At 38.8% G+C, this 26,191-nt stretch overlaps 1 protein-coding gene across 2 annotated transcripts; it reads right to left on the bottom strand.

Annotated features, from left to right (window-relative positions):
- Positions 1-842: 842 nt before the first annotated feature.
- On the bottom strand, positions 843-25,756 carry CDK7 (cyclin dependent kinase 7). 2 transcript variants are annotated; one of them, XM_036741973.1, is made up of 12 exons: positions 25,494-25,756; positions 25,189-25,248; positions 18,564-18,597; positions 16,255-16,322; positions 15,529-15,597; positions 14,972-15,082; positions 12,360-12,478; positions 8,295-8,394; positions 6,969-7,055; positions 4,624-4,773; positions 2,250-2,397; positions 843-1,038 (listed from the first exon to the last, which is right to left on the bottom strand). In XM_036741973.1, the coding sequence occupies exons 1-12, from the start codon at positions 25,557-25,559 to the stop codon at positions 1,010-1,012; spliced, it is 1,041 nt and encodes a 346-aa protein (XP_036597868.1). In that variant the 5' UTR covers positions 25,560-25,756; the 3' UTR covers positions 843-1,009. The 2 variants fall into 2 exon arrangements, with proteins under 2 accessions (XP_036597868.1, XP_036597869.1); XM_036741974.1 differs by lacking the exons at positions 18,564-18,597; positions 25,189-25,248; positions 25,494-25,756 and adding an exon at positions 16,811-17,283.
- Positions 25,757-26,191: the final 435 nt, after the last annotated feature.

The following is a 26,191-nucleotide window of genomic DNA, read 5'->3' as shown; positions in this document are numbered from 1 at the left end:
CATGCCAGGCACTGGGGAGACAAAGATAAAAATTAAACAGTCCCTGTCCTCAGAGAGCTTCCATTCTCCTGAAGACAAAACAACACAGGCACACAGAGAAGTAAATACAAAATGGACACAAGTGTGATTTGAAGGCAGGGTTGGGAAGAGCACGAACTCAACTGGGCAAATCAAGAAAGGTCCTGTTTAAGAGGTGGACATTGAGCCAAAACTCAAAGAAAGCCAGGGCTTCCAAGAGGTGAGATGAAGGAAGGACTCTGGGTGTGACAGGGGGAGAAGGGAACAGCCTGTGCTGAGGCATGGAGGTGGGGGCAGGAATGTCGTGTAAAGGGACGTCAGGAGGCAACTTTGGCTTAAACAGGATGCATGACAAGAATTAATATTTAATTAGTCTGGAAAGATAGGTTTTAAGATGAAGTCCAGAAATCCCGACCAAGACCTTCTCAGACACCTTTTTCTTAACCAGTTCACCTTCTTTAGGAAGAATTGTAAGTAGCATCGATCATCACCCCTCCGCTCCAACGCGCACACACACACACACACACACACACACACACACACACACACACACACACACGTCTATTGGTTAGTGATATATAGGATCCATTCCCAGTTCTTTACATGCAGTCATCATTGTCATTCAGGGCAAAGGTCAAAGTCAACAACAATCTGGGATCCATTTTTTACTCTTGACTGAGTATGAATCCGTAATGGAATGGTTAAAACGCAAGGGAAGAGAAGTAAATGAACCAGCTGCAGGGTTAGGGCACAAGTACTTTAAAATCCGAGTCAAAATATTAAGGCATAATCAGTTATGGAATAACTAATTTAAGGAACCAGAATTTTTTACAAAAGAATTTTATTCCACCAAGAGTTTTACATATCTTACATGTGTAACCTATTTACAAATTCACTTTTTATAACATTCATTTAATGTTTAATATTTTCCCATTATTCCTTTACTTTTTCCTATTTTCATCAGCACAATGCTGTCCAGTACTCACAGTAATTAAAAAATCAGCTTTTTCGGTAATCCTCCTAGGAAGAAATGGAAAAAATTTTACCGGTTACTAAGTTCCAATTATCTCCCCTATAGTAAGATTTGCTAAGATCACTTACTCAGTACTAATTACACTAATAGGAATTTACAAAAAAAAAAAAAAGATTAGGATAGCCCTTTTTTGTCAATTTAGTGTGGAAATGCAAGCTTCCTTCTGGGTAAATGATGAGCAGTTTCAGTGGGAGCATGTACAGCCATAATGACAAGTCTTGCTCAACTTGTATAATTTAAATTCATAAATAGTTAAGTTAGAAGTGAAGAGTCATTGGGAGTATATATCTGGAAATGACTATTATAAAAACAAAAGGCATCAATAAAATATTAGCTGAAAAAGTTACAATTACATCTTACTTCCAACTTTATTTCTGCTACATTTCATCAATGTACCTTAATTAGCATAATAATGAACACCAGCAGAGGAGCCAAATGTCTTTATAAACATCTGAGGCAGGTAGGTGGTTTGGCGGATGGAGCACTGGGCCTGGAGTCAAGAAGACTGAGATCCAACCTCAGACACTTAGTTGCTGTGCGACCCTCGCCAAGACACTTTACCTTCGTCTGCCTCAGTTTCCTCAACTGTAAAATGGAGATAATAAGGGCACCCGCCTCCCAGGGTTGTTGTGAAGATCAAATGAATCAATATTTGTAACATGCCTAGCACATTTGTAGGTTGTATGCTTACTGGCAGACATTTTCACATTTAGTTAGTTATTAGAAGAGATTAAGATTAAGGGGGAAATTCAAATAAAAGATAAACCATTTTATTAAAGTTCAAACTTAAACAAAACACTCAACTAAAAATCCTACATATTAAACCTATCTGCTGGTGATCTGAAAATACTATACTTATGTAAGATGCATTTCATAAAATTTTAGGGTATGTGTTTCTTAAAAAAGTAATTAACATTAACTAGCAGTTAGAACACTGAATCAGAATGAGTGAGTTCAAATCCAGGCTCAGACAGTTACTAGCTGTGTGACCCTGGGCAAGTCACTTAACCCTGTTTGCCTCAGTTTCCTCAGCTGTAAAACAGGGATAATAACAGCACCCACCTCCAAGCATTGCTGTGAGAACCAAATGAGATCACAGTTGCAGCGTGCTAAACCTCGAAGCACTCTATAAGTGCTAATGATTATTAATCTTGATATCTATGGTCTACTGAGCTCAGTTGGTTTCCTCAGAACCCACCTTGTTCCAAGGCATCTGTTCGTTTCCGTTTAGCTGCCATGGCTTGGTGTGGCTGCTCCTTCAGGGCTTCTGCAGGGCAGTTTGGTCTTGGTAGGTGGCACCCAGGAGTAGGGCCTGGTCGGTTACTGAAATACTTAGTTTTCAATGCCTTGAAAAAAAGGGGCAAAAGTAGCAAGGTAGTTTTAAATGAGCAACCAAACTTTTCATTACATTCCCTCTTTTCTCTAGCCTGAACAATTATATGCTTAAGTAACATCACAGAATTCCATGTTTGTTTATTCAGTGAGAACCAAGCATATCTAATCAGAGTGTAAAAATTTGGGGGGTTATTAGTAGCCCTAAAAATGCAAGCTGTACAAGAAAAGCCCAAACTAAAAACTGCCCGAGTTTAGCTAATCCCATTAGTTAACGGAAGGGGAAAATGTTCTTATTTTATAGCTCTTTGCAGTCACAAAGCACTAAACACAATCTGTGGCACTGGAGGAACTTGACATCATTTCTCAGAAGAGAATATTCTGTTGTATTTTACATCTAGGTTTAAATATTTTGTGTATTTCAGTTCTATACTTCAGGGACTACAGTCTAATGAAAGTGTGGAGAATGTCAGGAAAAAATGAGTGCTCTTTAATTAAGCTCCTGGTATGTCAACCAATATCTGGAAAAGTACAGATCCGGTACTGCCTTTTATGTTTAAATTTTTAGTAGATGTTTTATTCGAAGATTAAAGGATTAATTATAATTCAAATAGAAAAAAAGTAACTTGTCATGTTTGAACAGGTCTACTGTAATTTAAATAGGTAGTCAGGAAAGCACTCAAGGCTTTTAAATATTAATTTCTTTAAGTTTGCATGTAATTTCATTTTAGGGCAGCTAGGTGTTGCAGTGGATAGAGCAACTGGCCTGGAATCACGAGTTCAAATTCAGCCTCAGACACTTACTAGCTGTGTGAAGCTGAGCAAGTCATTTAATCCTGTTTGCCTCAGTTTCCTTATCTGTAAAATGAGCTGGAGAAGGAAGAGGAAACAAGTAGCCTTGCCAAGAAAACCCCAAATGGGGTCATGAAGAGTTGAATATGACTAAGACTGAACAAAATTCTCATTTAAAAATTTTTTTTCATGATATCTTTCACAGCACCAGTTTATCCTTCTCTGGGAGACCCATCCCACATAACAAATGATATTTTTTAAAGACAAAAAGAGGGAGAAAAAAGTCATCGTAACTGATCAATACATTGTTGCCTGAAAAATGTACAAGGTACAACCTTTGTAGACAAAGGGGCTGGGTTGCGAATGTCTTCTCCTACCTCTTCTTTCAAGTCATGTTTGTGCTCTATAATTTTGCGATAGTCACATTTGATTTTTTTCCCGGTTGTTCTTTGTTATAGTAATTGTGTATGTTCTTCTCCTGGCTCTACTTACTTTGCTCTGTATTTAGCATTGGCTTTTAAAGTATTATCTGGGCACCGAAATGGCCTTGCTACCATACCACCTTCCTTTCTATTGTTATTGTGACTCTAAATATTTCCAAAAAAATGAGTCTGCAAAATCCAGGGTTTCAAATGGTGGCAAAAAATTGAATATATTACTACCCAGAAACTGCAAATAATGGTCATTTTAATTAGAACAGGACCACAAAACTGGAAGAAACTTTAAGGTTTAGTCCAACTTCTTTATTTCACATGAGGAAACTGAGGCTCTGTGATTTGTCTAAGGGTCTCTCAGCTAAATGGTGGTAGGGTTTAGACCAGAACCCAGCTCTAGTGTTTTTTATCTACTTCTCCATGTATTTCATACTCTAGGTCCAAATCCAAATGAAAAGTCACACTTTTCATACAGATACATAAATCTGAAAGAACACAACCTCTAATTTAAATAGTTTTTTCCTGGTATTAATTCAACAAATTCTTGGCGATCATGGTCTAAAAATTCTAGTACCCAACAGAGAGGTCCTGCACTTCCTGCACTTCAATCAAAATAACTGAGCCTCTAAAATAGATTGTCTGCCAAGCCACGGGAATTCTACGGATAAGTAAAACCTGCTCCATCCTGTGTAGCAATCTCAGTAAAGCAAGTTTCTTCCTGCCTCCACCCAGTCATAAAATACACTGCTGAGAACTGTTTCGAGCATTCTGCTCTAATTTAGGTCACAAAAGATATATAAATGAAACCCAGTTTTTTATTTTTCTACAGTTCTGAAACAAAAATTTAAAAATATTACTGGGATACTGCAAATGGCAACTTTACTTTCAAGGTGTGATGGCAACTACCAGTATGTTAAAGAAAATGTTTCCCTGACATTTTTACTACATACAGTACTCTTTTTAAGATTCCCTTCCAATTACTTAACATGTTTTTTAAAGGATATGTTAAAATACCTGAGTTGCTGTGAGCCGTGTACAAGGATTAAACGTGAATAAACCTTGTATGAGGTCTAGTAAGTCATCTCCTGCAGCACTAAAGATGTGTTGTAAAGGGATTCCAGGGAAACTCTTAAATGTCACATAATCTGGAAGACTACACATACCCTGTAGAGATTGTAAAAATGATCAAAGTTATGGACAGGAAAAATGATGCATTAAAAAAAACAATTCGACACAAAAGATACTTCCCCGCAAACACATAATCAATCTACCTGCAAAGTACATCCCCCAAGAAACAGTCTGTAAGTTACCAAAACAAAGAAATCTGCCCTTCCACTTTAATGGTACAGTGAGTGTCAATATTGATCTCAGCTTTCTGCTGCTGCCTCTCCATGCTGACTGTCTTCTGAACTGGCAGACATACTGTGTAATCTGGCTCTACTTTCTCTGTCCCGAAACATTTCACACAAGTCTCTTCAAGTTTCTCTGAATTCTTCGCAGTCCTCTTAATGCAATGATATTCCATTACATTCATATTCCACAATGTTAAACCATTTCCTAACCCCTGGGCAAATAATTTGTTTCCAATTTTTTAAAACTGTGCACTCTAAATATTTATTAAAGACACAGAAAGGCAGCCTGGTCCAGTGTGCAGGGATCTGTCCCTAAAGTTAAGAAGATTTGGATTCAAATTCCGTCTTTGACACATACTGTCTTGGTTAACCTGGACAAGTCACTTAATCTCTCAGCGTCCCAGCAAGTTTCTAAGATTCTAAGTCGTAAAGAAGTTGCTGGTGGGCACTGGTAGAAGCAGCTGACTAAATATGGAATCCTCTATACTAATAAAATCACAGGTCTGGAACAAAAATAAAGGAACCAGAAATATACAAGAAAGGAATGGGAAAAGAACAAGGGACCAAAAATATTTAAGAATCCATCTGTTTGTGGCAATGTTAGATATTTAAATCAAACAGATATAGTTTCTGTACTCTAGACCTTATAATTTACAGCAAAAAGCAATGATAGTTAGATCTATTAAGTACAGATGAGGAAACACTGATTATAGACAGAATTTACATTTTATATAAAAACATGGCAAAGATTAATTCCGTCGAGATAGAAAGAAAAAGGAGGGCAAAGTGTCTAGGCAAGGTGGAGTTTAGAAGAAGCACCCCCCAACGTCAGATAAAGTTTCAGGGAAGGAGTGTAACATATTAAATCACAAAAGCACTTAACCACCTCTAGTACCTGGCACACAGCATATGTTTGTTGAATTTCTTATTCAGTTATTATATTATTATAATCCTCTAATAGATTCAAGGTGAAGAACACAACTACAATATCAAAATGTGGCTGACTACTTAGAGCAAAAGCCTACTCTCAATCTAATTTATGCTTTCAATGCGTTTCCTTTGATAGTAAGGCTCAATAGCAGGGACTAGGAAATAAACAGATTTATCCCTAAGATACAGACCCCTCCCCCTACCGTGCATTTCCTGAAATATTTAGTCACTGTGACTATTCCTTGCAAGAAAAGGAAATGGAAGAGGATGGCAATTTACAGTCTTAAAGAATTTCTCTGCCAACTTAAAGTCTTAAAGAACTGCCCAGTACACCAAGAGGTGAAATGATCTGCCCAGGATCGAAGGCAGTCTAGGGAGGAAATGGGGCTTAAATGAATCCAGGTCTTCTGGGTCCAAGTCTGGCTCTCTATCCATTACCCCACGTTGCTTCTCAAGAGAATGAAGAATGCCGCTAAAAGGCACTTCAAAGGGCATAATATTCAGTGAGTTACTGAGGCAACAAAAAGAAAAATACAAAAGCAGATCCAAAATAGAAGCAGAAATACAGAGAAAAGAGATTTCTAAAGGGCCTAGATATTCTGGGAACACAATGATTTTAACCTATTAATGACAGTTTAAAAAAGGCCAAAATTAAAGGAGTTATTCTTTAATCTGTGGATCTGAGTAAAGTTCATTTAAACCATTGTGGAGGGACTATTCTCTAAACATGATATATACTTCAAATCTCTTTGGGCTGTGTGGCTTCATGTGAAAAATCCACAGGTAATTCCGGCAGGGCATGTATGTTTGTTTTTTTAGACGCTGATGATTTTATTGCACTTTACCAGGACATCTAAATGGCTCCATTAAAAAAAATCCTTATTAAAGTTGCAGTAGCCTTGGCATTCCCAGAACTGCGAGAAATATGATCGATTAAAATGCTTTTAACAGTGCCATACTTATCTATAGTAGTGAAAAAACGAGATACCTGCAGTGAAATTCATCTGACACCAGCATTTAAGCACATGACAACGTCAACAAAGATAGCAAAGTCAAAGAGAATGTGGGAAGGCTTACAGGCCACTGCTCTTCTGTCGGTGTTCCTAAAGTTTCAAATATTCTTGTTAATTGATCAAGGTCGGAATCTCCCGGCAAAAAAGGAACCTGTAAGAAATGAAAGAGACATGGGTAACTTTCTATAAAAAGAATTTGTAACATAACCCCCCAAAAGTACCCAACTCCAGTAAGTTCCTAAAATGTTTGAAACTTTACCCTGAAAATTATTATCAGTGACTTAGTCCAGCCTAACCAAGTATAGTCTAGTGGACAGGACCTGGATTCAGAATCAAAAGTTCCGTGCTCATTCCATTTATTAGCGGTCACTGACTAGCAAGTAACTACATACCCTGTAGGCCTCAAAATAAGGAAGAGGAAGAGATCAGATGATCCCCATGCTAAATGTTATTACATAGATGAATCTCAGTGCTGTCGTGAGACCATCTCAGATGTAAAGTTCATCAAGACCTCAAATTTTTGTATTAGATGATCAGACCAGACTCTGATGTACACTACAGCCGTCAGTTACATTATGGAATATCATTTGCACTCAAATTAGAGTGACTTCTTTCTTTTTAATGTAATAGCTTCTAGAGTACAAAGAGATAAGTGTTACCCTAAATATGAAGCTGAAACTTGTGGACAAAGAAAAAACTAAGGAGACAACCTAAGCAACCACTATAAAATAACACTAAGAATAATGGTGGGAGAAGCCAGTACCAATTATATATTATATGTATATATACACACACAAAACATCACAGCATAGCATTATTATAGAAAGAATTTTGAACTTGGGACTCTTACCTCTGATACTAACTCTAAGACCAAATTATAGATGAGTTAAGAACCAAATCCTTGATGTATCACAAATACGATTAAGAATGATACAGTGAGCAGCTGCTGTGGGGGTTTAGGGCAGGATATGAATAATCAGTATAAACCTGATAAGCCAGGAAGGATTCTTTCTGTAGAAGGGATGGGATTTGAGCTACTCCTCAAAGGATGAATAGTCTGTGTGTATGTGTTTGTATGTATTAAAAATACATGTTTAGTCAACAATGATTCAGATATACAACATATATTATATGTGGCTGTTCTGCAGAATAGCCGCACATAATAAAAACTAAATAAATGGTCTTAGGTGTTAAACTCACATTACACAGCTATAAAGCATTAAGAAAGCTTATAAGCTTATAAATCCCTTAGGCTAGGCGTTTCTTTTTCTTTTTCCTAAAGAGGAAAAATTCCTCCATTTCTGGTCACGACAAAAAAATGCTCATCATGTTAATGTCAAGGAAAGGTGTACACAATACAGTAAAGTCTGTGTGGAAATTCGAGGCTTACCCTCAGAAGCAACTCTGCTAATATACAGCCAACAGCCCACATGTCAACTCCTACACCGTACATTCTGGCTCCAAAGAGGAGCTCAGGGGCTCGATACCACCTGAAGAAAGAATTAGAAATATTGCCTTCTTACAATAAAAGTACTAAAAAAATCCACCAAAGAAAAATTTCCAGCCGATTTCCCTGGTTACACTGCAACAGCACCGATCACAACTGCTTTATAGAACAGATGCATTTCTGAAAAGCAGGTCATAAAGGAAATTTCTGTAAGATATATACCATTTTGTCACTGATGTTTATTATAAGATCGCAATGCATTCCCAAGGATTATAAAAGGCTGCAGAGCGGGTAGAAGGAAGAGCAAGGGACAACTCTACAGCACGCTGGGCATTTTTGTCCTACAGGAAAGCCATGAAAAACAAAGTATTTCCCTGACTCTCGAACCTCACTCTCAAAAATCACCACTTCCTGGAACCCATGACTCCATGCTTAATCATAATCTTAATAGTGTTTTAAGGTTTATAAAGTACTTTACAAATATTATATCATTTAATATAACAACACTGAGAGGCAGGTGCTATCATTATCTTCATTTTAGAGGAGGAAATAGAGACAGACCTTTGTGACTTACCCAAGGTCATACAGCTAGTTTATAAGTGCAGATTTGAACTCAGGTCTTCTGATGCCATGCCTTGTGCTCTATTTGCTGTACCAGCTAGAATTTTAGATCATAGTGACAGAGCTAGAAGACACTTTACTTTGTCTTAATCCAACTTACTCGCCCATGAACTGTCCAAGGTTAAGCCACTAATCAGCGTCAGGGTTAAGACTAGAACCCAGAACTTGTGACATCTGTGTAAGCTCTCTTTCTACCATACCATTTTGCTCTTCTCTTCCTTTCTTGGGGGGATATGACAATGTCCAGGACAACTAGATCATCTCTGAACTGATTTTCCATTTTTCTACTGTACAAGTTAGAAATTTTATACATTACTTACACTTAAGATAATGAGGATATACTAATTGTAAGCTACAAGAATAGGCAAAGAAGTTAACAAGAAATTCAGCAATCAATGTTATCAGAAGGGTGTATTATCCTCATTAGCTTTCTTTGACAAGAGATTGTTTAATAGGCCATCTTAAGAATATTCCCAGCTCTTCCAAGAACTGTATCATACCTTCAAATACTCTTTTTCTAACTCCACTTTTTTAATAGGTAAGGCTTACTCAGCTATTGGGAACAACAGTTCAATCAGTGTCCTCAGACAAATTTAAAAGAAAAAGACTTGAGGATGCAAATGAACACTAAATTAGAATCTTGCCAACAGATATAAGACACTTTGCAAATGAATAATCACCATTAATTAGATCAAGAATAATTTACCAACTATTAGGTATTCAAAAGAGAAAAAGGACAAAAAAAGAGATGCTTCTATACACAGAGAAATAGTTATAGCAGCATTTTTTGTAGCAGAAAAAACTGGAAACCAAGTAGATGGCTATTGATCGGGGAATGGCTAAATAAAGTGTGGTACATGAATGTAATGGAATCTTATTGTGCTGAAAAATTATGACTATGATGAAAACAGAGAAGCATGGGAAGACACGTGAACTTATACTTGGTGAAATACATAGAATCAGAAAAATAATATACACACAACTTTGTAAATAAAGAAAACAACAAAATGATTGAAAAGGAATACTGGAAAATTCTAATGACCAACCTAGGTCCCAAAGCAGAGATATGAAAAGGTATTTCACCTTGCTTCTTTACAGAGGCTATGGGTGCATCATAATAATAAGTTAGCACTTTCTGTAACACCTACTATATGCCAGGCACTGTGCAAAGCACTTCACATTTGTTACCTTATTTGATGCTCACAACAACCCTGGGAGATAGGTGCTGTTATCTCCATTTTACATAAGAGGAAACTGAGGCAAACAGAGGTTAACTGAGTTGCCCAGGGTCACACAGCTAATAAGTGTAAGAGGCCAAATTTGAACTCAGGTCTGCCTGTCTGCAGGCCCGGCCCTTTATTCACGGCACCATCTAAGTGCTACATGTAATGTTATAGTTTTTTAACATGTTGGTTAGTTTTGCTGAACTTTATTCTCTCCTTTTTTATTCTGAGTTATAAGAGATGGCTCTCTAGAAGGGATGCCCTGGGAAATGTAGGTAACATAAAAATGTTATCAACGAAAAATTTAAAATAAAATAGAAATAGAAAAGTATGTTTTGCTCATATATTTTGTCATTTTTGGTTTTGAGATATTAAAAAGGAGAAAAAGAAAACATTAGAAAAGATTTATTCCCTCAGTATACATTTTTCTCCCACAATTGTCATTGAAAATTTCATTTTCCATTGCTTACAAGTCTAGGTATGTTCAAGACTACCTTTAAGTTGGGCACTAGGTGGCGCAATAGTGCAGAGCACTGGGCCTGGAATCAGAAAGACTCTTCTTTCTGAATTCAAATCCTGCCTCAGACACTTACTAGCTGTGTGATCCTGGGCAAGTCACTTAACCCTGTTTGCCTCAGTTTCCTCATCTGTAAAATGACTTGAAGAAGGAAATGGCAAACCACTCCAATATCTTTGCCAAAAAAACCCCAGATGAGGTCACAGAAAGTGGACACAACTGAAAATGACAACAACAAAAACCTTTAAGTTCCTCTTACATGGTTGTGCTGAATACATCACTAGCTCTGGTAAGACCATCAATGGAGAAGGACAATTAAAATCTCAAAGCAACAGCCTGTTATATAAGAGATTGATTAGATCTGCAGAGGAGTATAAAGGCAAAACTAAGGGAGAGAACTTTGAAAGTTACATAACAGATTTTGGACAGGCAGAAAAATTGCCATTAAAAGCTAAATGATCTTCAGCACTCTCAATAGCAAGGTTCGTTTATGTGAAATATTTAAAATATGGTTTTGAACTATGTATATAAAGCAAGACTGATGCACAGCCACGATAATCAGACATCATTTTTTAAAGAGAATCCTGAAGCATCAGCCCAATCCTCTACATCAAGAAGTGTCAAAGACACAGCCCATAACACTTCTGAATGCAACCCAAACCTAAAATGTAACTGGGAAATAGTTAACACAATAAATGAAAATACAATAAAAGATGTATAGTATTACATTTTAAAATTAAGTCAATACGTGGCCTGCAGGGGTCTTTATGGCCCAACGAATGGCCCATTTCCATGAGTTTGCCATCATTCCCCTACAAAATAGTTTTTAAACTCGGGTTTTATCAATAGGCTCTGGGTAGAAATTCTGAAGGCAACCAACCCTCTATAAGAAGGAGCACTTATATTTTCCAATAGTGTACAAAAGAAATGCCTCTGGCATCTCCTCAGATATTTGAGAGAAGATGAGCAGCTGCCTTCATGCAGTCCGTTATCCCAAATGGCAAAAGCTGGGCTAGCCTCCACTTTAGTCCAGTCAGGGGCTTCCTCCTCCTCCTCTGGCCTGGAGAGCATCGGTGGGTTGACTGTTTCAAAACTTTTGTGTATTTTTTGGTCTCACACATCCTGGTTCAGTCAGAGAAGCAGGGTGTACCGCACACTCATTACCCAAAGCCAAGTTGCCAGTGGCCACATAAGAACTCTTCTACCCTCCCCATAATGCGTGCCGGCCATCACATGTAGCCCTTCTCTGTGCCTCTTCTGTCCCTCCTCAAAGACCCATATCACAAGTCAGGGAACAATCCCCCTTGGCAAAGCCTTGGACTAAGCTTGAAGGTTACTATTACCATAATTTACGTGGTTAACACCCATTTCTGATATTCCAGGCTTCCTTTTATCTCTCAGCAGCAGCTCTAAGTACCATTATCACTTTTTGCCTCTTCTCTTCTCTGGTGTACCCTGTTCCCAGATAACCAGAAAAGAACGATTACTCTTTAGAATTCTGCCAAATCTATTAACCAGAGGTGGGCAAGGTACAGAAAAATAATTCTCGAAGCTTTCCTTATATCGTTAGGAACATTATCAGTCTCTGTATCCTCCACAGTGAACCAGGAACAATTTTTAATCCCACAGCCATTTATTTTAACATACCTAGTTACAACCTGATGTGTATAGGCTCTATTGGGACTCCCAAATGACTTAGCTAGGCCAAAATCAGCCAATTTTAAAACTCCATTTTCATCCAATAGCAAGTTGTTTGGTTTTAGATCCTATAAAGAAAAGGAAGAAAAATTAAATTTTATAACAATAAATTTAGCTAGCTTAACTTGACTTTTAAAAGAGCCAAAACATGCTATACTTCTATATTAAGTAAATATATTTGTCATTAAAAGTGAAATTTGTATGAACTATACAAATTTCAGTCTTGAGATACTTTGGACCTGTGCTAAAAGTACTAAGTAGCTCAATACTATTAAAACAATGGCAAAGAAAAGTTTTAAGATGTGTAATACAACAAACTGCTGCTCTCAAGTGCTTGAAAAGCAGTTTTACACATCAATAGCTTGCTATTTAAAAATCTTTTAAAATCTTGCTATTTAAAAAAAAAATCTTCATTCCAAACAAAACACAAAGGCCATCTACTAAAGTAACAACACAGTTTGTCTAGACCTGTTGTCCCTGAAAGTAAAAGAATGGTCTCTTTAAAGGCATTTTAGAATTTGCACTAATTTAGACTGGTCTTTTTATGTGCAGTGAAGGTTTGTTTATACTTTTCTTTAGTTGAAATCTGGAAAGTCACAGCATTCTGTAATCATTATCCCATGCTGTTTGTTGTTGTGGTCCAGTTCTGCTTCAGTGGTGTCTGACTCTTCATGACCTCATTTCAGGTTTTCTTGGCAGAGATACTGGAGTGGTTTGCCATTTCCTTCTCCAGCTCATTTTACAGATGAGGAAACTGAGGCAAATAGGGTTAAGTGACTTGCCCAGGGTCACACAGCTGCTAAGTGTCTGAGGCCAGATCTGAATTCAGGTCTTCCTGACTCCAGGCCAGTGTTCTATCATACTACCTGGCCGTCCCATATTGTTGGGCTAACCAATACACTCCAATGTTTTGTGGTTACTATGAGAACTCTGACACTATGATGTATATCAACAAATGTTTTCACAAAAACTTACACTGACTTAAGAATATCTGAAATGTGCAGCAGTTTGAGTACAGAGGAAAGAGGGTCAGACTTGGTGAAGTCCAGAAGACCTGCCACTTACTAGCTATAAGAACTCAGGCAAATGACCATTCTCAACTTTAGTTTTTGCACATCTGTAAAATGGGAAGGATATTTGTACTACTTACCTAATAGATTGGTTAAGAGGATCAAACAAGATAACTTGCATAAAGTGCTTCATGAACTTTAAAGTGCTGTATAAATGTCAGCTATGATTATACTTGATAAGCACTAAGTCTAATGTAAGGCTCTCTAGTATATTACCATTTTAAAGAGTACAGAGCAGGGGTGCTCCATAGAGCTCCACAGAACAAATCCACTTCATAAAAGGATTTGTTCTGTAACACTTGGAGTCTGTCAAAATGCTGCACCCAATGTCCTAAGGCCACAGGTTCCCCACCCCAGAAATGTGTTGGAGAAAAAATTGTAACCAGGTGGAATTCCTCATGGTAGAGTTAGGCTTTAGGACTGAGATAATGGGAAAGTGAGAAACAAGTATTTTGTTTTATAACTAAAGCATTCATGTAATACTGCATATCAGTGCCACCTGAGCTGCTACATTATATTCTTATGAAACTAAACTCCATAAGGCCACGGGCAATCTTAATCTAAGCTTTTCATCTCTCCTAGCCCCTGGCATGGTGCTCCTACCTCCCAGACTCATCTCCACAGACCTTTGTCTACCAAGTCATGGAAAGAAATCTCTTCACCCTGGATGCTCACTCCACCCCTAGACTACTTTTCCCATCTCAAGGACCCTCCAGTCCTGGGCCTCTCCCCACGATTGGCTGGTTTTTCCCAGAAGCTCCAATTTAAGGAGGCAGTCCAGGCCAACCCTGTCTTCACTCCTCTCCAGGACTTTCTTTACCATATCCCCTCTTTGAAGGATACCTTCACCTCTGCTCCTCCCCCCAAACTTTTCAGCTCTCTTTTATTTGTTTTCTTCCCCATCAGAATATAAGCTCCTTCAGAGCAGGGCCAGTCTTTTTTCAGCTTCTTAGCATGGTGCCCACACATAGTAAACACTTAACAAATGGTTGTTGACTGACTGAGTAGGTGATCTTTTACACATATTATATAGTTAAGACAGCATGGAGTGGTGGGTGGAAAGCAGGCCTCAAAGCCAGGCCTGCCTTTGACACACAACCTCTCAATGCTCTAGGCAATTTTCTAAGACTATCAGCTGCAGAGAAGGTCCTGACTTACATTGGTAGTGGGCATGTCCTAATGTAATGCAGTCATAAGCCCAGTCCCCACGTTCCTACACTGTTAAGAAGGTTTAGGTTATACTTTCAGGAGTTAAGATGCCTTGGCATTGTACCTCTTGGAAATTCAAATGTGAATTAGCAGAAGACACCAGGTAGTAAAGATGACTACAGTGTCTAGGGCTAGACCTTGAATGGTTGTCAAATACAGCAATGTAGGGATAGCAATCAAATGACAAAGTTTCTCTACTTATTGGTCCCCTAATTCTGCCATGTATAACTAGACCACCACATGTAGGAGCAATCATATTGGCCATGACAGCTAATATCTTACCCGATGTAGAATCCAGTGTTGATGCAAATATTCTAATCCTTGAAGAGTCATCAGCATGTAGGCTTTGATATGTGAAGGTGTCAGCACAAGACTATTATCCTTTATTATTACCTATGAAACAATTTCATAGTATATGCTTAAACTTTAATAACAGAAATTATTTTCCTTCAAATAAAACACTATACAAATGTCATGAAGTTTCTGAGACTATTTCTTACAGGCATGATTTAAGGGAAATAAAAGCTTTGTGCTTTTAGTGAAAGGTGAGATTTGTACCCCACTTAAACAAAAAGAGGAAATTAAACCACATCAATAGTGCAGAATGAAAATTTTCTAGGTAGTTTTTGTGGCTTGTATAAAGATGACTTAATGATAAAGGAGGTAAGGGGTGAAATATGGAGAACTTCAGTGTGTTACAGATTTAGAATGTGTGAAGCTATGATTAGAACTGGCATCCCTCCTACTATCAGTACATTCATAAACACAAACAGAACATTTATACCTCCTTTTGACATCAGACAAATAAGTTTCCTCCAGGTGTCTTGAGTTACTCTTACCTCTAGATCAGTTTCCATAAAGTCAAAGACAAGACTAATATTCGACTTGTGCCCAAAAGCATCAAGGAGCTATTTAAAAAAACAACAAAATTTTTTTACTCTTACACTCTTACCAATGTACTACACACACTAATATTGAGACTTATTTTTTTTTAAATTAAACACTAAACACAGATTATGAGCCAGTTCATATTTGTTCTGTTATTCACTATGTACTGAAAACTCTCTATATAAGTTTATTTTATTGAATTATCTATCTAGGCAGTTTCAAATGTTATAAGTTAGTTAGCTACTCTATAAACAAAGCTATTAAAATCTAGTTCTTATGCTTTTTATTTCCCCTCACATATAGAAGTTACAAAATGACTTCTTTCTAGATTCCCATTCGAAAAAATACTTTGGTACAAAGTAGAAAATTGCTGTGAAGGAAATCAGTGGCACCACAATGGACAGTGCTCACCCTCCTCCTCCCCCTCTCTCCCAAAAAGCAAAAAAAGCCATCCAACCCAGCATTTAATCACCCACTCAGGGCCAGAAAAGTGCTATTTCATTAACTATGAAGTAAAAGAAATGAAGCCTGTAATAAGATGAACAATATTTTATGGGCTAGTAAACTTTTAATAACAAGGCAGCAACTTGTCACCCCAGAGGGTCTACGAATCCTCCCCAAATTCATGCAGAGAAGATCAGGCCCTGAAGCCCAAGTCTCAGTGAGGTTGTACTCACACCAATAATGTTTGGATGGCTTAGTTCCTGTAGTAATTTTATTTCCCTCAAAGCTGTTCTGTTTATACCTGCAAAAGAGTAAAGTGAGAACCAACATTTCTGAGATATCATCATACTTTCCTCTAAGCATGGAAAAACAAGCATCTTGACATCTAAGAAGGATATTCTAAAAAAGTTCAACGGGTACAATGTGAACCTTTAAATTCTGACCAAAAGCTGCACTTTTTCTTTTCTACTTCTAAACTGCAGTTAAGTTAGCTCAAGAAACAGGGAAATGAAAAAAAAAAAAGAAACAGGGAAATGATTAAAAGTTAAGAAGCAATAGCAGTAACTCAATTTGCAGCATCTTATGATCTTACGATCAAGATCTCTACTGAAAAAAAATGAAAAAAAAAAAAAAAAAACTCTGCCAAAAACTGGGAGCTATGTGAATATTTAGCCTCTTTAGTACAAAAGGCAGAAATCCAAGATTTAAGAGGTATGGTCACAGTAGCTATTGGGATGGGGTCTTCTTTGTGGCAGCCTGCTTTATTAGTGGCTAGTCATGCCTTATTACCTTGGAAAAGCATTGTATGTGGAAAAGGGACTCAAGAGCTTTTTTCCCCATACTCTCATCTTCCCTATAATCCATACTGTGGTCAGCCATTACAGCACACCAATCCATCTGAATTTCCAAAGAAAAAGGGAGTTGAAGAATACAACAAAGGAGAGCTCTTAAAACTTAAAAGAGAAACAGAAGCAACATCAGCCTCTTCATTTATGAGGATGGCTCCAGATATTTTTTTCAAAACTAAATCCTGGCTATTTACTTAGGTGGAAATGTCCCTTCTCTACCTAATCAACCCTTTCCTCAGATTTGAGACAATCATCACAGCTTCCTTTGCTCACCACCCCCAATATCTTCCTTTCTTCCTTCTCGTTAGCTCCCCACCTCACTACTCTTACTATGGAGTTCTTCCCCACAGACCTAAGTGATGGAATCAAATCTAAAAAAGTTTGAAAACACTAACTTCACAATGATTTCTAGAAACTTCCCTTCTTTCTCAAAAGCGAACCCTCCTTTGTAACAAAGAAAAACAATTAAACAAAAAAAAAACCCCAACAAACCAACCCAAACAAATAAAAAAAACACACCAGTGACTACAATTGATAATGCATAGAATATTCTGTCTCAGTAGTTTTTTGCCTCTGTGAAATGAGGGAAGTTAAACATACATTTATTTAAGATGCTTTGTTTGTATGGAATAGTTTAGGTTATACACTCCTGAGGGGCATACATTCTAATATACTGGTGTAAATTTTTAATAGTACCGAGTAGGGCATTTATATTAAGTCTATAATAAACTGCAATCAATTCAATTCAAAGCACTGTGCAAGGTACTAGGGGTCAAGAGTCAAAAAGAGGAAAACAGTTTTTCCCTCAAGGAGAGTATGTTCTATTCATGATGTCTTTGGAGATAGGAAGTTTAAAAAAGGAATGAAAAGGAAAACTGGAAAGAAAGAAATGAAAAGACAAAGTTTCCTATTCTCTGCTACACCAGGGGGTAGCAACTAGCACATGCATCCCTGCTAGAAACTCTGCAAACAAAGAGCCCACAGAACACTGCTATGATATGAGCATGTTCCAACAATGGCATTAAGCCATTATTTCTTTTCCAGGGATAAGCATTCACCCCTAGAATATCATGCCAAGTAGAATTATAACACAGGGAGAAGTGCAAACGCAAGGCTCTAAGAGTCGTTTCAAAGGTCCCTCCTGGGAGTGACCTGTTTCTGGCATCCATCCCACACCCCCAAGGGTGTATTAAGTCTTAAAGCAGTCAATGCTCACCATGCCCTTTCCTCTAATCCTTGGCTAAATGAAGTCTGCTCACCCCTCAAACTACTCCTATGCTGTGTTTGAAGTCAGCCTGGTGAAAGTATACTGGCTTTTTCTCTCCAAACCAAAGCATCATTAACTCCAAACAGAATTTTTATTATTTATTTCTTGACTAAAAGACAAAAAATCACACCATACTGGCATGCAGACAAATGCAGCTTGAGGGCAAACATTCTCAACAGAAACATGCTCTTGAAAGGGCAAGTTAATAAAAGTGGTTCAGGTTCTACGAGAAGGCTCAAAGGTCCCACATGCTGAGGAGCTTCATGGGCTTTTTCTCTGCTACGCTCAGTACGCAAGGCCTCATTTGATGATGTCTATGTTTCACAGACCACTTCAAGACTTCCCTTTATGCAAGAACAGAGGCTTTTTCCACCATGTCAAAGGGCTTAATTTATTCATTCAGTAAACATTTATATACGTTAATTACCATCTTTGGCTTCCGATCTATGTCCAAGTTTGATCTGGAGAGGAAAAAAGCACACAAAAATTTAGCAACATAATCAATAGATTTAAATACTTCTAAAACCCAACCATCTTGCACACATGAACCACTTCTAGAAATCATGAAAGCTAGACTCCACCTGGAACTTTAAAAATCAGCCTAGTCCAATCCCCTCATTTAAGATATGCACATTCAGATAAATTATGACCCAGAGTACTTACAGCAATGATAACAAAACCACCATTAGTAATCTAAGAAATAATGGGAAACAGGCAAAGGGCCAGAAGGCTGAAGATAGGTAAGTACTGCCCTGCTTTTAAAAGACAGAAAAATGTAGATTCTGCAAAGTTCGAGCCAGAGAGCTAGAAGTCTACATTCAGAACAAAAGTTCTTAAATAGCAAACAGCTTAAAAGGCACTTAGAAAAGTAATCACTGCCTCTATGGATAGGAGAGTCCAAGAATAAACAAGGGATAGAGAAGATCAAAGAAGATAAAATGGACAATTTTGATTACATAAAATTAAAAAGCTTTTGCACAGACAAATCCAATGGAGTTGAGATTACAAGAGAAAGAGGTAACTAAGGAAAAAATCTTTGCAGCAAGTTTCCTTGATAAAAGTTTCATTTCTAAAATGTATTTGGAACTAATTCAAGTGTATGAAAACAAAAGCCATTCCCCAAAAGATATGAACAGATAGTTTTCCAAGAAATTTAAGCTATCAAAAGCCATATGAAAACAAATCTCCAAATCACTAATAATAAGGGAAATTCAAATTAAAACAACTCTCATGTTCCACCTCATACCTATTAGATTGGAAAAGATAATTAAAAATGAAAACAAAAACTGAGGAAAAAGGAATTACGAATGCATTGTTGGTGGATCTGCAAATTAGTCCAGCCATTTTGGCAAGTAATTTGGAAATCAGCCCCAAAGTTCCTAAATTATGCATAATTTATGACCTAGAGATATCACTTACTAGGTCTCTATCCCAAAGGGATCAAAGAAGGAAGGGAAGGGCCCTTGTGTACAAAAATATTTATAGCAGCTCTTTTTATACAGGCAAAGAACTAGAAACAAAAGCAGTGTCCATCAATTGGGACATGGCTAAACAAACTATGCATATGAATGTAATGGAATACTATTGTGCTATAAGAAATAATAAAAAGATGGTTTAAGAGAAGCCTGGGAAGACTAGTATAAACTTATGTAGAGTGAAGTAAGCAAAAACAAGAGAACAATTTACACTATAACATTGTAAAAACAACTTTGAAAGACATAAGAACTCTGAACAATGTAATGATCCATCACTATTCCAGAAGACCAGCGATGATGCATGCTACCCACCCACATCCTGACGAGAGAAGTGATGGACTAAACGTGCAGAATAAGACACAATTTTAGAGATGGCCAATACGGGAATTTGTTTCAACTATGTGCATATTTGCTACAAGTGTTTTGACTTTTCTTTTCAAAGGGGGTAGGAGGTGGAAGAGAAAAAAAATGCTTGTTAACTGAAAAAAAATTTCATTTTAAAAAGTTAAATAGAATTAAACACTGCCCCCCCCCCCAAAATAAGAACAGGTCTTGCTCAATTAACCTCACTGGTTCTTCTGATAGGGTTACTAAACTGGTACATCACAGGAATGCCATAGATATTATACACTTTGATTTCATCAAGTCATATATCATAGTCTCTCATTATATTTTCATTCACATTAATGAGTATATATGGGATGGGTGACTACATAGATAGGAAATCTAAGGCTTCTGAATGACCATACCCAAATAATAATTATTAATATGCAAATATCCATGTTGACAAAGGGCTCTGGTGACATATTGTATGACTCTCTACTTAGTCCTTTCATTCAAACATTAATGGAGCACGTATGTGCAGGGCATTGTGGTGGATAAAGAAATGAAGACATGCTCTCTGCCTTTAAGGATGTTATAATCTAACAGTTCATGTAAATAAATAAACTACAAACTACCAGGTAGAATGAGAGTCTGATGTCCTGTGCAATTAATTCTAATAAGTGTTAAAAGGAACTCACAAGAGGGCTTGGGAGTGGAGTTAAATTTAAAAAAGAAACCTTCATGGAAAAAAGGACTAGAAGAAGGATGGGTCAGAAGGAAGCAACAGTGGATCATAGATTTTAAAGCTGAAAGGGACCTTAAGAAATCATCTAGACAAGGGGTTCTCAACCTGTTTTGTGTCATGGACTCCTCTCAAGTGTAGTGAACTGTATGGATCCCTTCTGAGAATAATGTTTTTAATGCACAAAACACACAGGACTATAAAGCAAAGGAATGATATTGAAAGTTATCAAAACTTTAAAAAAAAGTTCACAGACTAGGTTAAGACTCCGATCTAGTTCAATCCCTCATTATTACAGATGAGGAAACTGATGCCAAAACAGACTAAACTTGCTCAAGTTTCTATAGCTATTAAATACCTAAGCATAAATTTGAACCCAGATCTTTTAACTCAGCACTCTTCTGACTAGACCAATTTGCCTCCATCTCCACTTTACAAAGAGGGAAAATGAAGACCACTCAGAAACGTTACATGACTTTTCTGTGACATACCTGATGTAAGTCTAGATTTGAACCCAGGTCTTCTGACTCTATATACACTGCTTTTTTCACTACACCAAGCTGCAAACTCAAATGAAACACCCTCATATTAACGATGAGGAAACTGAGGCTGAGAAGCTAAGTAATTAATTGCCCAGAATCATAGAGCTAATAAGTGTTTACAGGATTCAAATTCAGATCTTCCTGACTTCAAGACCTGCACTGTCCACTATACTACCTGGATGCCTTTGTAGGTAACAAGGGAAGAGAGAGGGCTTGATAAAAAGTCCAGTTGTCAAATAAGCTTCCCTTTGCTAGAAGGATGCCTAACATGCAATTTCTGCATCGGATAGGTCAGAAGATGGCCTGAATTTGTCAGAAGGCCTAAAGAAAGTTCATTTCAACTTTACAATCCTATATTGGGGATATGCTAGTAAATGTACAACAACTTAATCTCTGTAAAACACACATACACACACACACAACCAACTTGTATGCATGACACATTTTTAATTTTAATCTACATTATTAACATTTTATTCATCACTTTTTAAGTCCAGACAATCAACAAAACATTACATCAAGCCTTTTGTAGTATTTACTGATTTTCAAGGTGTAAATAATCACAGTGAAAATTTAAAAATTTGTTCTCTGGCTCTAGCACACCCCTGCCTGTGAGCTGAACTCCTGATTTTGTATGTAAGTAGGCAAGTAGACAGTTAAGATTGCAGATACAAAGTTAATTTAAATCTTTCAGCTTGATGACCTATTCAGGGAGCACCAATACAGACATAAAACAAACACTTCCTATTCTCAAGGAATTTAGGCTCTTCTGAGGGATACAGAGTAAATAAAAGATAATCTCAGAAGGAAGAGCTTCTTGTGGGCAGTAGCAACCGAGCTGACCCTTCAAGGAAGCTAGGGATTCTAAGACGTAAGGTTTAGGATAAAGATCAATCCAGCTGTACAGGCCAGCCAGGAGGAATGAGATAGGAGATAAAATTTTAAACTTGGGAAAGTGCAAGTAACCCTGTTTGGCTTAGAAAAGGCAAAGAAGGTGGTTGAAGCCCCACCAAGGCAGACTTTAAACGTCAAATTGAAGAGTCTAAATTTTGTCCTAGAGGTTAGAGAGAGGCACTAAAGCAGGGAGGGGAACCTGTGGCCTCCTACTTCCTTGGGTGTGACCTTTTGACTGAGTCCAGGTTTTACAGGACAAATCTTTTTATGAAGAGGATTTGTTCTGTGAAGTTTGGATTCAAAGGGCCCCACTTGAGGACCTAGAGTGCTATGTGCAGCCTTGAGGCCCAAGGTTCCCCACCCTTTAAAGCTTCTTCAACAGGGTCAGACTTCTGCTTTGAGATTGTTTTGGGAACTATGAGGAGGAAGGCTGGAGAAGAGAAAGCCTGGAAAAAAAGAGAGACCAATTAGGAAGGCTTTTTTGCCCTTTCTAATTAATAATTCAGGAGAAAGCTGATGAGGTCTAGAACTAGGGTGGTGAAGAGAAGGCAACAAATGCAAGAGACATTGTAGAGGTAGAATTAACAGCCCCAGGAAATTGACTGGATTTGGGTGGTTGAGTAGTGAGGGGGCTGGATATGAGAAAAAGCATGAATGGTCAACTATGATTCCAAGATTGCCTGCCTGGGTGACTAAAAGGGGTGGTGGTAGAGTTTTAGAACCCAGAATGTACCTCAGCAATCACCTAGTTACAGAGAGAAGGTAAGTTACTTTTCCAAAGCTTCCAGCTAGCTTAGGGAAGACTAAGAAGTCAGGTTTTCTAACTCTTAGTGTTCTACTGTACCATGCTGCCTCCTTCCATATGAGACTTTTACAAGGGAGGTAAAAGCTTAAACTGGAGTCTGAGGAATTTAGACTGGTGAAGGAAACTTAATTTTCAACTATAAAGCAAATAATTTTATAGGTAATATCCTATTGCTACTACTACAGGGTGGCTGGTTTAGGTGTGGTCCTGCCTAAAGGCAGAAGACAGCTACTAGAACCTCTCAAGGTGCTTCCAGCCCTCCAACTGGATAGCCATTCCTTCTCAGGCCCAGGGTTACCAGAGAGTAAGCGCTAATGAGAAAAGACAGGGCTAGAAGACATGTAGCTGGAAGGCAGAACTGAAGATGTAAAGCTGGACCCTAGAGGTCATCAAAAGTCCAATTCCTCATCTTCACAGATAAGGAAACTGGTGCCCCCAAAAGGTAAATAATTTCCCAAGGTCACACAGGTATATAGCTTGAGATATTATTCAAACCTAGGTCTTCTGTGCCCTTCCCACTGTACCTGAAAAAAAAAAGCAAGGGACTAAGATAAGTTTCAAACTTATTCTCTTCTGTTAAATAAAAGTTGACTTTATTAAAGTCATAAAAACTGAACAAATTGAAAATTATATACATTACAAGGGAAAAATATTTCCATGATAAAGGACAATGGATCAAAGTAGTGAGTTGTTTGGAGGAAAAAACAGGATAGTTATAAAAGCAAAACTTAGAGATCTAAAATAGTATGTTGGGGGGGGGGAGGAAAAAAAAAAAAGCAAACCAGAAAATAAACAGAGTCCTGGAGTCTCTGGGATGAACAAGATAACAGAAAGCTTGGTGTTTGATAGCATCTGCAGCACAGGGATCAAAATGAGTAAAAAGATTTTATGCTTAATTTCTTTTTAAAAACTGTATGATCACAAACAGGTTCCCACATTACACCCTAAGTAAACATAAACATCACTGCTCTAGGCCTATAGCTTGTTAGGAAGCTAAGGTACTCAACTGGGTGTTGTTTTGGCTAATGATCGGATCTGATATATAAAGATCAATGTAGGGAGCTCCCTTTATCTATGCAACTGTTCTGGAATTTATAGTTTTAGAGTGCTGCCCAGGGCACTGAAGACACTCAATGATTTGCCCCAGTCACAGGGGCAGTTACACGCGTCAGAGGTGACACCTGAATCTGAGTTATCCTAATTCTGTTGACAATAATGATTCACACAGGAGAGGAAAATAAAGACTATAAGAACAGAATTCTATCTCAATCAACAAGCATGAAAATAAAGGTCTGCTTCTGGGCCAGACACTACTAGGCTAAAGATAACACAGAAACGGAAACAATGTGTCCCTATAAAAGTACATATGAAATGTATACTTACATCCGTACACATATAAGTATGTATACACATATGCATATATACATGTGTATATGTGAAGACAGCTAGACCTAGACCTATAATTTTCTATGCGATAGGAAATCACATAGCTCCTATGGGAGCTCCCTTTACCAACACAGACTGGCACCTACGACACAGGTTAAATAACTTACCCAGGGTCAAATGAGCAGCATGTGTCGGAGGGCGAACTCGAATCCAGGACTTCTAGACTGCCAGGAAAGCTCTTAGCCACTGTACCATTTTGCCTCTCAATACATATTATTGGACCTGTGACTTCATCCGTATAGGCGAGCCTGACGAGAAACTTCTACCAAAGCAGATGGGCACTTTCCCTGCAAGTCCCGAACCTCACCCTTTTACCTTGTATTTACTGGATGTGTATTTTGTATAGTATAGTATATAGTATACTAAGCATATACAAAAGAGATACAAAGTAAATACTTCGTTAAAAAAGAAAAAAGGAAAGGCTGGGAAGGCACTAGCCCAAAGCAGGTTGTGGGGATCAGAAAGGCCCCTTGAGTTGAGCCTTGAAAGAAGCTAGGAGCTTAAAGAAGACGAGATAAGGATCCCAGGTATGGAGGACGGAAGACTGGCGATGCCTGAGGAAGAGCAGTAAGGCCACTTGTCTGGTACAAACACCGCATAAAAGGTTAACTCTGAACAGTAAAAGAGAGCCGGAGCCCGGCTGTGAGGGGCTTTAAATGAACAACTGAGGATTCCGCATATGATTCCCGAGGCACTGGGGAGCCACGGGCAGCTTATGGAGCAAGTAAGTGTTAGTCTAAGAGCTGGGCTCACCCTTCCACCTTAAAATCCTCCTTTTCACTCGAGTCAAGAAGCAGATTAAGACAAGAGAGGGCAAAACTCACTTTTTTAATAGCGACGATCTGACCAGTGTTCTTGTCCCTGGCTTTGTAAACCGTGGCGAACTAGAAGGGAAGAGGCAAAAAGTTATTTTCTCCAGGCATCCGCTGATGGGGGTGGGGGGGTTGGGGGTGGGGGTGGGGAGAGGAGGGCATCGCGAACGGCCAGGACAGAGGCCCCACGCATGGGGGCCTAGCCCGCGGCCCGGCCCGGGTAGCGTCCAACTCCCTCGGTCCACCTGCTCCCGGCCCGTCCGGGCGCGGGGCTCCCGAGCCGCCTCCCTGACCGCGGGTGCCCCGAGCGCTGGTACCTGTCCCTCCCCGAGGAAGTCGAGCTTCTCGTAGCGCTTCGCTCGCGACTTCACGTCCAACGCCATTGACGCCCGCGCGGAGCCGTGGAAGGGGGAGGGGGGGAAGGGAATTTAAAGCGACCTCAGCCGGCCCCAACAGTCACTTCCGTCCTTCGGCTCCCCCCTCCCCCCAGATTCTTAAAGCTTTCAGCCCCTGACTTCCGCGATGGGCGGAGCGATTGAGGATACCGCCATCTCATTGGACGTCAGCTACTCCCGCCCCCGCTAGGAAGCGACGAAGAGACTGCTTCCGGGTGTGTCTAGCGAATCCCCGCCTCCCCCGGCCCTAGCAACCGCCGTGGCTTCTCTAGTGATTCAGCTTTGTCGCCCCGCCTATCGCCGGAAGTGAAGATGACAAGGGGTTGCCCAGGAGAGCCAACATGGCGGCCACCTGTCAATTTATTCTGGGCTGGAGAGAATTGATGATGTTTTCTGCCGAAAGCGGGGAGCGGGGCCATAGGCTCTCTTTGCAAATTTCAAGCCTTCCTTGACCTCAGCTCCATAGTCCGCGTTGTTGTCCTTCCTAGCACGGAGCCTGGCTCGAAGGAGGCACTTTCATAAAGGCTCATGCGTGCATTCCTGTGGTCATGGTAACGAGGGACGCCACGGTTTGACCTGAGGCTCGTTGGACCGACCACCTCTCCATGCCTGATTCCCCT

This window comes from Trichosurus vulpecula, chromosome 1, assembly GCF_011100635.1.
Source record: "Trichosurus vulpecula isolate mTriVul1 chromosome 1, mTriVul1.pri, whole genome shotgun sequence".
Taxonomy (NCBI): domain Eukaryota; kingdom Metazoa; phylum Chordata; class Mammalia; order Diprotodontia; family Phalangeridae; genus Trichosurus; species Trichosurus vulpecula.
The sequence above is the reverse complement of the archived record's forward strand: the minus strand, read 5'-3'. Positions and strand labels throughout refer to the sequence as shown.